This window comes from Mauremys reevesii, linkage group 15 (genome assembly GCF_016161935.1).
Source record: "Mauremys reevesii isolate NIE-2019 linkage group 15, ASM1616193v1, whole genome shotgun sequence".
In the NCBI taxonomy this organism is placed as follows: Eukaryota; Metazoa; Chordata; order Testudines; family Geoemydidae; genus Mauremys; species Mauremys reevesii.
Genome location: NC_052637.1, coordinates 35,363,213 through 35,375,674, shown reverse-complemented (window position 1 = coordinate 35,375,674; position 12,462 = coordinate 35,363,213). Strand labels below are relative to the sequence as shown.

The 12,462-nt window shown below is 43.8% G+C and overlaps 1 protein-coding gene across 9 annotated transcripts in view; it reads right to left on the bottom strand.

Annotated features, from left to right (window-relative positions):
- ANKFN1 (ankyrin repeat and fibronectin type III domain containing 1) overlaps positions 1-12,462 on the bottom strand; it is a 275,486-nt gene that overhangs the window by 48,179 nt on the left and 214,845 nt on the right. For all 9 annotated transcript variants that reach the window (XM_039501569.1, XM_039501570.1, XM_039501567.1 and 6 more), the window contains one exon: positions 3,965-4,062. In XM_039501569.1, coding sequence (XP_039357503.1) covers positions 3,965-4,062 — 98 coding nt within the window. The remainder of the gene's footprint in view (positions 1-3,964; positions 4,063-12,462) is intronic.

The window sequence follows — 12,462 nt, the reverse complement described above, 5'->3', positions numbered from 1 at the left end:
AGTTAAGAACAACCTCCATTCCTGAGGTGTTCATAACTTTGAGATTCTACTGTAGTCACGTTTCAAACAGGATTACCTGAATGTGTACTAGGTACTTTTTAGTTCACACTGGCAGGGTCAACCTGGAACAGTTAGACCCAGGGTCGGCTCTAGGAATTTGGCCGCCCCAAGCAGGGCGGCACGATGCAGGGGGCGCGCTGCCGGTCGCCGGTCCCGCAGCTCCGGGGGACCTCTTGCAGACGTGCCTGCAGAGGGCGCACTGGTCCCGCGGCTCCGGTGGAGCATCCGCAGGCATGCCTGCGGGAGGTCCACCCGAGCCGCGGGACCAGCGAACCCTCCGCAGGCATGACTGCGGAAGGTCCACCGGAGCCGCCTGCTGCCCTGCCGGCAAAATGCCGCCCCAAGCGCGCGCTTGGCGCGCTGGGGTCTGGAGCCGGCCCTGGTTAGACCATGTCACATTAGAGTGCTCTACAATTCATACCTCTGTAGTCCAGACTCTGGCGATGTGTAGACAAACCCTACGAATAGAACTAAGGGTGAGGTTCTGATAGCCTTACTCACACTGGAGAGTACCTCATTACACAAGGAATCCCTAGGGGCCTGATTCTCATTTGCATGAAGTTGTCCTTACGCCACTCTGGCAGTGGTAACAGGCCTCAGTGTAAATGAGAATCAGGCCCGCTGACTTCAGTAGGTGCATAAAAGCGGCAGACTCCGGTCCTTAGGACCCAGTCCTGTGCATTGTGTTTAGTCCCACTAAAGCCACAGTAGTAAGAGCTACTTCCAGCACTATGTGTTGGCAGGACCAGGACCTTAACTCACTTGTAAGCTTGTGTGCAGAGCCACCAACCACAGGCTGCTTTGCTTTATCTCAGATACTTACATGGTCAATTTACTGTAGTATCCGAGTGCCTCGCAAGCTTCTCACAACACCCCTGTGAGGCAGGGAAGTCCTAGTAGGGGTAAGTGACTAGCCCAAGATCATGCAGGGGGTCTGTAGCAGTGCAGGGATTTGAAGCCAGGTCTCCCCACTCCTACATGAGTGCCCTAGTCACTGGGCCAGCTTTCCTCTGCACCTCACAGCCATTTCCTCAGGACTTGTTTTGTTTCCAAAATTCAAAACTAGACCAAATAAACTCAAGTTACCGAATTATAAGTGCCTCGGGCATTTCCAGCCTCCCCAACCGGGAGAGAGGACACCCCCTTTGTGGCAGCCTCCTTTGCACCAGCCTCCTCTTTCCTTTTCTAACTCTGCCAGGGTCAGCCATGCAATAGGCAGGAACTTGATAGCTCAGTGGTTTGAGCATTGGCCTGCTAAACCCAGGGTTATGAGTTCAATCCTTGAGGGGGCCACTTAGGGATCTGGGGCAAAAATTGGTCCTGCTAATGAAGGCAGGGGCTCAATGATCTTCTTCTTCCTCCTCTGGTAACTCCCTACATGCTCGAGTGTCTTTACACCTTGTCACATCACCAGAGCGAGGATACTCAGAACTAGGACTGGTGTTCACTCCTTAATTCATTCCATTGTAGCTAGGTATTACAGCTGAGTACTTAAACAGCTCAGCTACAAAGCAGCAGGTAAGGAAGGCAGGAGAAGGAATGTACAGTGATTGAGTGTGTGGCAGATTGCAATTTACTACTCTTTGACAACTACAGTCTCAGCTGGAATGGATCGTCTCTTGACTGCGACTGTGTAGTGCAAATAAGTGATACACTGCACTTATACGACACTTTTAAATTTAGGACATCAAGCTCTTTTCAATCCTCAAAACATGAAGTAGCAGATATTACGTCTGTTTCCCCCATGGTGAAACTGAGGTTAAGGCCCAGATCCACAAAATCAATGGAAGTTAGGGGCTTAAATTCCTTTGTGGATCCTGGGTCCAAGTCGCATAAAAATTCAGTCACAGAGCTGGGAACAGAACCAGCAATTGATGCCCAGGCCTGTGTTCTAATCACTAGACAACGTTCCCACACCCAGAGTCACCTTCTTCCAAACCTACTACCCACGGTGCTTTGACCAGAATATCATGAGAGATTGGAAGACATAGTTCAAAGATCTCCCCCAAATCCCAGTATGGGTGATCCCTGAGTTAATGGACCACAATGGGTCCAAAAGAGACATTACAATCTACCAATGATAGCATAGGGAGACCCTTGACGTTAATGGACAGCTCCACAGTCATGCATCACAGCCTGCGTGCCAATGCGGACAGAAGTGTCTAGACACCTAACACTGCTCCCATTGAAGTCAGTTGGAGCTTTACCATTGATCTGAATGAGACTAGAGATAGGCCAGTGATGAGTGCTTTTCGAAAATCCTGCCCTTCACTTAAAGGTACGGCATCCTTGGCAGGGAGTGTGAGTGTAGACAGTGTACAATCGGCTCTGCTGTTAACACGTGCCCCTGAAAGTGACTATGCAAGCTGTGGTGCTTTTATGTTTAGTAAAGGTACTTTGGATTGCTGATAACATAGCCCAAATGCAGGAAATACATACTATGGCCCGGCAGCCTGGAAAAGTTTCAAATCAAAGCTCTTCAGACTGAAAAAATGCCTGTTCTATTCTGGCTGGGAGGTTTTTATACTGTGCCCATCACTTTACTCTTTGCCGTGTCTACACTACAATCAGACATGTGACTGCTGCAGGGGCTGACGCACCTGAGCTAGCTTTGACCTAGCTAGTGTGAGTAGCAATAGCAGCAAAGCTACAGCAGTTAGCTACCTAAGTAAGTGCCCGGGGGGGCTTGTACAGTCTGGGTTGAAGCCTGTGGTGCTGCAGCCTCAGTGCTAGCTTAGGGTACGTCCACACTACGCGCCAGATCGGCGGGTAGCGATCAATCTATCGGGGATCAATGTATCGTGTCTCGTCTAGACGTGATACATCGATCCCCAAACGCGCTCCCATCGACTCCGGAACTCCACCAGTGCGAGAGGCAGAAGCGGAGTTGACAGGGGAGCTGCAGCCGTCGATCCCGCGCTGTGAGGACAGGAGGTCAGTCGAAATAAGATACGTCGACTTCGGCTACACTATTCCCGTAGCTGAAGTTGCGTATCTTACATCGACCCCCTCCCCCAGTGTAGACCAGCCCTTAGAGTTAGCTCAGGTGTGCCTACATGGACTGCAATCATACCTCCAACTGCAGTGTAGACATACCCCCAGACATACACAATTGAGAATTTTAACCCAAGCGGACAGGCAGATCTCTAACACCTCTGCTTCAGGGCACTGGCCAGGGGTTTTTGGAATAAACTTGCTTTTCTCCCTGCTGTTATTTTGTCTTAAGGGCCTGATTCAATCTCTAGTGAAGACTCTCATTGACTTCAGTGTGTGCTGGATCAAGCCCCACGTGAATGGTTCCATCGTAAATATTTGTGTGAATTTTGAACAAGGTTTGTTCCCTGCAAGCATTTGCAAAACACAAAATTTGCTTGCACAAATGTTCACAAAAAGCCTGCAGAGAAGGGTTACAAACATATGGTTCAAGTTAGCTTGCTTAAAAATCCAAGTGAATATTCATGAGAGATTTTCTCCGTCATTGACCCAGTTCTTATCTGTATGAAAATACACGTCTTCTTAAAAGACTGCAAGCAGTGACTTTGTTCCTGAATGAGGAAGAGGACAGAGAATTGTTATTTTAACCATCAGACATGGAGTCAGGATTGGATCTCTCAGGAGCCTTTGATCTGCACTAAGATTATCCTGTGATCCAGAGAGCAGCGGCTTTCATTCCAATCTTTTCTGATCTCCCCATAACATGACAATTTACAAAACAGTTCCTGCTGTCTGTCTATTCCTTTGTGACTTTCAGATTATGGATACCAGACATATTATGCTTAATAACTGGCAGTTGTTGTCAGAGGAATGGCACTCTGCTGTTCTTGCCAAGAGGCCCGGATGCAAATGTCACAGCCCGTGTACCATTTGGGGAGTTTAAGATCTAAATTAATGATTTGGCATTTACCATTCTGAGGCCTGTGATGGTGCATCTCAAAGACTGAAGATTGTCCATGATTATTTCCCCAGCCAACGGAGAAAAGTCTTCAGAACAGCTCCATTCCACTAGAAAATAAACAACAAGGGGGAAATGTAATCAGATTTCAGCATCAGGTAAAGAAATAGAGGCAGTTTAGCACCTTGGAAATTAACTAGCCTTCTTTTTCCTCTCCCCCCCCCCACTTTCCTATTAGTTCTTCCATCGGGCTATAGCGAGACAAAATAATGATGTTTCACAACACTGTGAACAGCAATTGACTGTGGTTTGTGTGTCTCTCAATAACAAAAAATAGCTCAAAAGCTTTTCATAAAAGTACATTTAAAATGTTTTGGCATGCAAGTTATATTCGGTTAGCATTTGCTCTCATTTAAGCAACTTCCTTTTAAAGAAAAAGCAGCAGCAGGAAAAAGATATTGTGTGCAGGACTTTGGTCTGCAAACACCATGAAGCAAGCCTATAAATCAAAAGCAGTATAAAGCCCCTGATCCTGCAGATGGATTTGCATGGGTGGACCCTTGCACCTATGCAGAGCCCCAGGGAATCAGTGAAGTTTCGCACGAGTGCCAAGTTCTGATCACAGATTCCAAAGCCAGAAGGGATCATTGTGATGTAGTCTGACCTTCTTTGTAGCACAGGCCACAGAACTTGCCCAAAATAATTCCTAGTGTAGATCTTTTATAAAAAACATCCAATCTTGATTTAAAAAATGGGCAGTGATGGAGTATCCACTCTGATCCTTGGTAAATTGTTCCAATGGTTAATTACCTTCACTGTTAAAAATTTACATGTTATTTACAGTTTCAGTTTTTCTAGCTTCAGTTTCCAACTAGCGGATTGTGTTATACCTTTGAGTGCTGGATTGAAGAGCCCATTCTGAAGTATTTGTTCCCCAGATAGGTATGTATAAACTGTGATCAAGTCACCCTTAACCATCTATTTGGTAAGATAAAATGGTTGAGCTCCTTGAGTCTATCTCAGTGGTTCTCAATCTTTTCTCATTTGCAGACCCCTAAAAAATTTCAAATGGAGGAGCCGACCCCTTTGGAAATGTTGAATGGAGGCGCAGACCCTTTTGGAAATCTATTGTCTGTATATATATATGAATTTTGACCAGTCAGTTTTCAGTCTAAATCTTTTGTGGACCCCTTAGACATAGTCCACAGACCCCGAGGAGTCAGCAGATCACCACAGGTTGAGAACCACAATAAGCCACGTTTTCCAACCCTTTAAATATTCTTGTGGCTCTTTTCTGGATCCTCTCCAATTTATCAACATCCTTCCTGAATTGCCAATCCCAGAACCAGATTGTATTCCAGCAGCAGTGAGACTGGTGCCAAATACTCTACTCCAAGAATTCTATTATCCCTTTTGGCTATAGCATCCCACCAGGAGCTCATGTTCAGCTCCAAGTATTTTTCAGTCATTGCATCCCAGGATAGAGTAAATATGGCCTACATATTATAATACATCATGTGGCTCTTACTGCAGGAGCCAGCCCACAGAAGATTGTTACCCCTTTTTTGGCCCAAAAGTTGGCCTGAGCAGCTAATAAAACTTTGGGTTCTTGCAGGTTGTTCCAGTGAGGAGGAGAAATGGGATGGGGCCAGATACCTCTGATGCAATCTTGTTTATTTACAAAGAATGTACAAAGTCCTGTTTCCCTGAACACAGGAGGAATCAAAGAGGAGATAGTTTCTTGGCGTATAGCCCAAGAACTCTTTTAGCCAGCACCAGACTGTGCTTGTTTATGCTGTGTGTGTAGCTCTCTTCTCTCTCTCTCTCTCTCTCTCTCTCTCCCACGAGCCCACCCAAAACAATATCCAGTGAAACCTTCTGTACATATAGTACTAATTCCTGGGTCGATTTGCAAATATATTTGTTTTAGGAGGGGGCTTTTATAAAGGAACATCGGCTATCTTAAAAGATGGGTTGGAGTTGCAACCACCAGCTTGATTGATGTTTTGCCCAACCCACAACAGAATGATCCTCTCTGGGCCTGATCCAGAGCTCACCGAAGTCAACAGGAATCTTTCTATTGACTTCAGAAGACATAGGATCAGATCTCTACTCCATATCAGATTGTGTTACATAATCACAGAAGTCACTCCGAGCCATGAGGAATTACTAAGCAGTAGCCCACTATGAAAGTGAATCAAATGATGCTGTATTGACATATACTTTGCAACTGAAGGGGCTTATCCTGCAGGCTCAAGCAGATGCCGGGGTAGCTTTACTCACGTAAGTGTTCCCATTAACTTATAAGAAGTATTCATGAGCGAAAGATTTACAGGATCAGTCCCACTGCCATCAATCTCCCCCCTCCATTCCTTGCAAAAATGAATGAGAACATAAACATAATATAAAATAGAGCGATGCAGACAAGTTAAATCATTTTCAAAATGAGCACAAGCAAGTGGGGAAGTGTGACTGCTGACAGGAAAATAGCCTATTTTTTTTTTTAAATTATACTCTAGCAATGGCAGGTACCAGGGGTATAGTTAAGGGCCAGTTACTCCTGGAGACTCACACATCTGGGATTTAATAGTTGTCCACTTCAAAAACGCATCAGACTCAAACTTGTGGACAAGCTGTCATTCTGGACATCTATTTCAACAGACCCTCACGATCTCATTAAAGGTTAGAGATCAGCTTCTTCTCTCAGTTATGCTGATGTAAGCGTGGAGAAACTCCATTCGTTTTCTGCATTTACACCAATGTATCCGAGAGAAGAAGTTGGTCCAAAGACTTCTGCATGTTAGAGCCTCAAAATTCCCCAGAGCGATTGCTATTTTCAGAGGTTTAATTGTTATCAGCTTTAGTTTTTAAGATCAAGCACCGGATACAAGTCTATTTAGAGCATGTGATTCTCACACAGATCACTGGTAAAGCGGAGTCTGCCCTATTTGGAAAAAAGAAAACAATATTTCACAATATTTTCTACTCAGCAATTAATTTCCCTATTTCGGCAGGATTGCCAGAATAAGAGGCTCATGCCACCTTTCCCTTCTCTTCTCATTCCATCCCCCATGCTCAGCACTCCCCCTCTCTCTGACAGTGCCGTGTGATCTTAGACATCATATGCTCTGTTCTGAAACACGTTAACATTCACTGCTAAGTAAACACTGTTGTTCTTGATTTTGTCCATTTGCCTCTGGCTTTTTTCAGGACACATTTCCCTAGAGTTCCAAGGAGTTTTAACTACCTATCTACCGCCGGCTTAAATGGGAGTCATGGGGCTACCTCCATCCGCCTCTATGAACATGTAGAGATTGTTACTGTAAGATCTTGTAGGGTTTTTGGTGTGTGGAGGGTTTAATTATAGCAGTGCCTGTAAGTGCCATTATACTTGACGGCCTGTCAGAGTTTCCATTGTAAAACATGATTTTCAGGGTTTTATAACTCAGCTGTATTAAATCACTGGGAACTGAAGTCTGGTATGCACGCTGCTTGCATGGACATGTTCCCTTACTGCAGTAGGGTACACTGGAGAAGCCAGTCCTAAGCTGCTGAGCATCTAACAAACGGGCTTTCCGTCATTTCAGATGCCTTTTTTCTTCCGGTAAAACAAGATGGTGTCATTTAGGGCCAGACTCTCTGGAACAGCACTTTGCTGCACTCAGAGTAATGGGACTAGAGGCAGAGTAAGGTACTTCTCAGCCTGAGAAATGGTGTGTGTCCTGTGTCTGTGAGACAACGCTCGAAGCTCTGAGAGAGCGGAGATTATGGGGGCTTTAAGCCACCTTTGGGCCTTCCCAATCCTAGGCTGTTTTGGGGATTGGAGAGGCTCTGGGCATAAATTACACAACCCCAAGAGGACCATCTAAACTATGGCAGCTGCCGCAGGAAGCCTCAAGGGTTGTAACACTACCAGAAATCTCTGCCTGGCTGCATGCTGCAGCCCTGTCCTAGCACGCCCCTCCTACCCCAGCACATCCTCTGCTTCAGGGCTTACAGGGGAGTCCTTGGAAGGCAATGTTACGTCTATCTTCACCAGTGCTTGGACCAGGGGAATCCTCCTTCAGTGGGAACCAGGGCTTTTAGGGTCCCTTTACACTGCTCTGCCTGGTTTACCCGGCATGTAGGATTTGGAGCAGGGGTGAAGATCTCAACTAGCTTCAGAACCTGGCGCTTAATACAATGAAAGCCCTCCAAGTAAGGAGTGTGGCCCAATTTTCATTGACACTAAGGCTCCTTCACACCATTCTGTAATTTATGCCCCTTTTAAGGACCCTTAAAAAATGCCAGGGAGGTGTAAAAAGGTCTTAGTTCAAATGAGAATCAGCTCCTGTGTCTTTGTATGTATTCGGACAGCAGCTAACATAATGGTGCCCCATTTCTGCTTGAGACCTCTGGATGCTAATATGGTAATATGATAATAATGGCTAAGAATCATAGACTATCAGGGTTGGAAGGGACCTCAGGAGGTCATCTAGTCCCACCCCCTGCTCAATGCAGGACCAATCCCCAACTAAATCCCCCAATGGCCCCCTCAAGGATTGAACTCACAACCCTGGGTTTAGCAGGCCAATGCTCAAACCACTGAGCTATCCCTCCCCCATCCCATGTGACTTGAGCACTTGCTTAACTGCCTCCAAAAAGAGACAGCGCGCCTCATTATGAGCGCACAAGAGTAGACCTTAAGGGCTAATTACATTCAAAACAAAATTGACCAAACAGAACTGCTCCCCGAACTGCAGAATGTGTTCTGAAAAGGAAGCGACGGTGGAGCATCTGTTGAGCAGGCACTCCACACATGCTCCACAGTCTCTTCCTTTTCAGAAGAGCCTGGGTAGGAGGCAATATGTGAACAGACACAATGAGGTCGCCCAGTCTGTACTGGAGCCTCTGTGGCAAGTATGGATTTAAACGCATCCTGCGGTATTATGACCACCAAATCAAAAGCGCTCTAGAGAATGAAGCGGCGAAGATTTTATGGGATCTGGCAATTGTCACAGACCGAACAGTGCATGCAAACAGGCTGGATGTAGTTGTTGCAGAAAAGATGACAAATAAGACCATGTTAACTGAGATTGCCATACTAGCAGACAGAAACACAAAAAAGAAACAAGAGAAGATGGCGAAGTCTGAAGAACTCTGCTATGTAGTGGAACAGTTATGGACAACAAGAACAAAGAAAGTCAAAGGAGAATGAGTGCATCTGAGCACCCAAAATGCAGGAATTCTGCAGAGGAGTTAACAAGACTACCGAATCGTACAGAGTAGGGCTGTCAAGAGATTAAAAAAATTAATCATGATTAATTGCACTGTTAATAATAGAATACCATTAATTTAAATATTTGTGGATGTTTTCTACATTTCCAAATATATTGATTTCAGTTACAACACAGAATACAAAGTGTACAGTGCTCACTTTATATTTATTTTACAAATATTTGCACTGTAAAAAAAATATGATGTTTCAATTCACCTAATACAAGTACTGTAGTGCAATCTCTTTATCATGAAAGTTGAACTTACAAATGTAGAATTATGTGCAAAAACCCTTGCATTCAAAAATAAAACAATGTAAAACTTTAGAGCCTACAAGTCCAATCAGTCCTATTTTTTGTTCAGCCAATCGCTCAGACAAGTTTGTTTACATTTGCAGAAGATAATGCTGCCTGCTTCTTGTTTACAGTGTCACCTGAAACTGAGAACAGGCTTTCGCATGGCACAGTTGTAGCCTGCGTCACAAGATATTTACGTGCCAGATGCGCTAAAGATTCATATGTCCCTTCATGCTTCAACCACCATTCCAGAGGACATAAGTCCATACTGATGACGGGTTCTGCTCGGTAATGATCCAAAGCAGTGTAGACTGATGCATGTGAATTTTCATCATGAGTCAGATGCCATCAGCAGAAGGTTGATTTTCTTTTTTGGTGATTCAGGTTCTGTAGTTTCTGCATCAGAGTGTTGCTCTTTTAAGACATCTGAAAGCAAGGCCTGGTCTACACTAAGGGGGGGGGAGTCGAACTAAGGTACGCAAGTTCAGCTACGCGAATAGCGTAGCTGAAGTCGAACTACCTTAGTTCGAACTACTCACCCGTCCAGACGCCGCGGGATCGAAGTCCGAGGCTCCCCCGTCGACTCCACCACCGCCGTTCGCGGTGGTGGAGTTCCGGAGTCGACGGGAGCGCATTCGGAGTTCGATATATCACGTCTAGATTAGACGCGATATATCAAACTCTGAGAAGTCGAACGCTAGCCGCCGACCCGGACGGTAAGTATAGACGTACCCCAAGCTACACACCTCATCCCTCTCAAATTTTTGGAAGGCACTTCAGATTCTTAAACCTTGGGTTGAGTGCTGTAGCTATCTTTAGAAATTTCACATTGATACCTTCTTTGCATTTTGTCAAATTTGCAGTAAAAGTATTCTTAAAACAACCAACATGTGCTGGGTCATCATCTGAGACTGCTATAACATGAAATACATGGCAGAATGTGGGTAAAACAGAGCAGGAGATATACAATTCTACCCAAGGAGTTTAGTCATAAATTTAAAATTAACCCATTGTTTTTTTAATGAGCGTCATCAGCATGGAAGCATGTCCTCTGTAATGGTAGCTGAAGTATGAAAAGGCATATAAATCTTTAGTGCATCTGGCACATAAATATCTTGTGACGCCGGCTACAACAGTGTCATGAGAATGCCTGTTCTCACTTTCAGGTGACATTGTAATTAAGAAGTGGGCAGCTTTATCTCCCATAAATGTAAACAAATTTGTTTCTCTTAGCGATTGGCTGAACAAGAAGTAGGACTGAGTGGACTTGTAGGCTCTCAAGTTTTACATTTTTTGTTTTTGAGTGCAGTTAAGTAACATTTGTAAGTTGCACTTTCATGATAAAGAGATTGCACTACAGGACTTGTATGAGGTGAACTGAAAAATCTTATTTCTTTTGTTTATCATTTGTACAGTGCAAATATTTGTAATAAAAATAATATAAAGTGAGCACGGTACACTTTGTATTCTGTGTTGTAATTGAAATCAATATATCTGAAAATGTAGAAATACATCTAAAATAGTTAATAAATTTCAATTGGTAGTCTATTGTTTAACAGTGCGATTAAACTATAATTAATCACGATTAATTTTTTGAGTTAATCCCAAGAGTTAATTGCGATTAATTGACAGCCCTAGTACAGAGTCATGGTCAGGATTTGTTGGTGACCTATGGAATAAATTTTACACAGTAACTGTCTCTTTTATGCTTAAAGATCTTCTATGTTATGAAGGCTATTTGTTTAAAAAAACCCAACAAAACATCCCCATGATGTGGTACTGAAGGATAATAATTTATTAAATAAAGTAATAAAAATAATAATTCATTTCCCCAAATATTCAGAAATCACAGAACTCAAAGAAAGAAACTGGGTAAGAAAAGGGTGTGCATTCTATGCACTGCAAGAACAGGCTGAGTTCCCCTCCCTCCACAGTCATCGTTGTACCCATCAAATCAAAAGAGGTTTCCAAAATAATAAAACAAAAGTTTATTGTAAACAGGTGAAAGCAGTTCTAACAGCTCTGAGCAAACTGATGTCCTGTCTCACACAGCTAGCTGGGGGCCTGAGATAAGGGCATGTGATTCTTTCTAATACGCTCACTCGGCATCTGGCCAACATTTTCATCTAGCACTCCCTTGAGCAATTGGCAGGTGCCTAGCTATTGTGTCTGGGGGGAGAGTAGCTGCCACTCTGGGGGTGTGACTAGGGGTATGTCTACACTTACAGCCTGTTTAAGCTTAGATTTTGTTTAAATAAACTGCAGTGAACTGCAAGTTAAAATCATATTACTGCATAGTAAACCTTGTTCTATGGTTGATTTATTCACACAATAGTATTTTTACATAGAATAGTCGCAGTGAAAAGACACAGTCTTCACAGTCACTGTAATAATTTATAACTGCAGGACAGCATCCATTGACTTCAATTGACATTTGACGAGGCCCACAATACAGAAAAATACTTCAGGGTAAGGATAATGTGCTTATTGGTGCGTCTTCTCAGAGTGTGCTGAGAGCAATTTTGGCAGAAGTTTCATTGCATATAATTTTTTTTTTTTTTACTACATGTTAGCTTACCTGCAAAGCTTGATTGAAATGAATAAATTACCGGCACCAGTGATTTGAATACATTTTTTTTTGGTGTTGTATGAATAAAAGGCAGTGGTATGTTGCAGAAATGCACTTCCTGGTAAGAATACTAGTTGCTGGGATGGTAATATTCTGAGCAGGAGGATGCTTAAAAGGTCAAGGAATTTTAATGATGCATCACAGTGTCATCCACAATCTGACACATACATGGAAATTAAGAGACTAATGCTCCATTGTTTTATGGCCTCTTTATATCATTTCAGTGGCGCAAACAGGCGATAAGCCAGATGGAGCTGCTTGTCAAAGAATTCCTCTAGTGTACTGGGCATAGCTGGAATGTAGCCAGAACGTCTATTCACTTTGGCTTC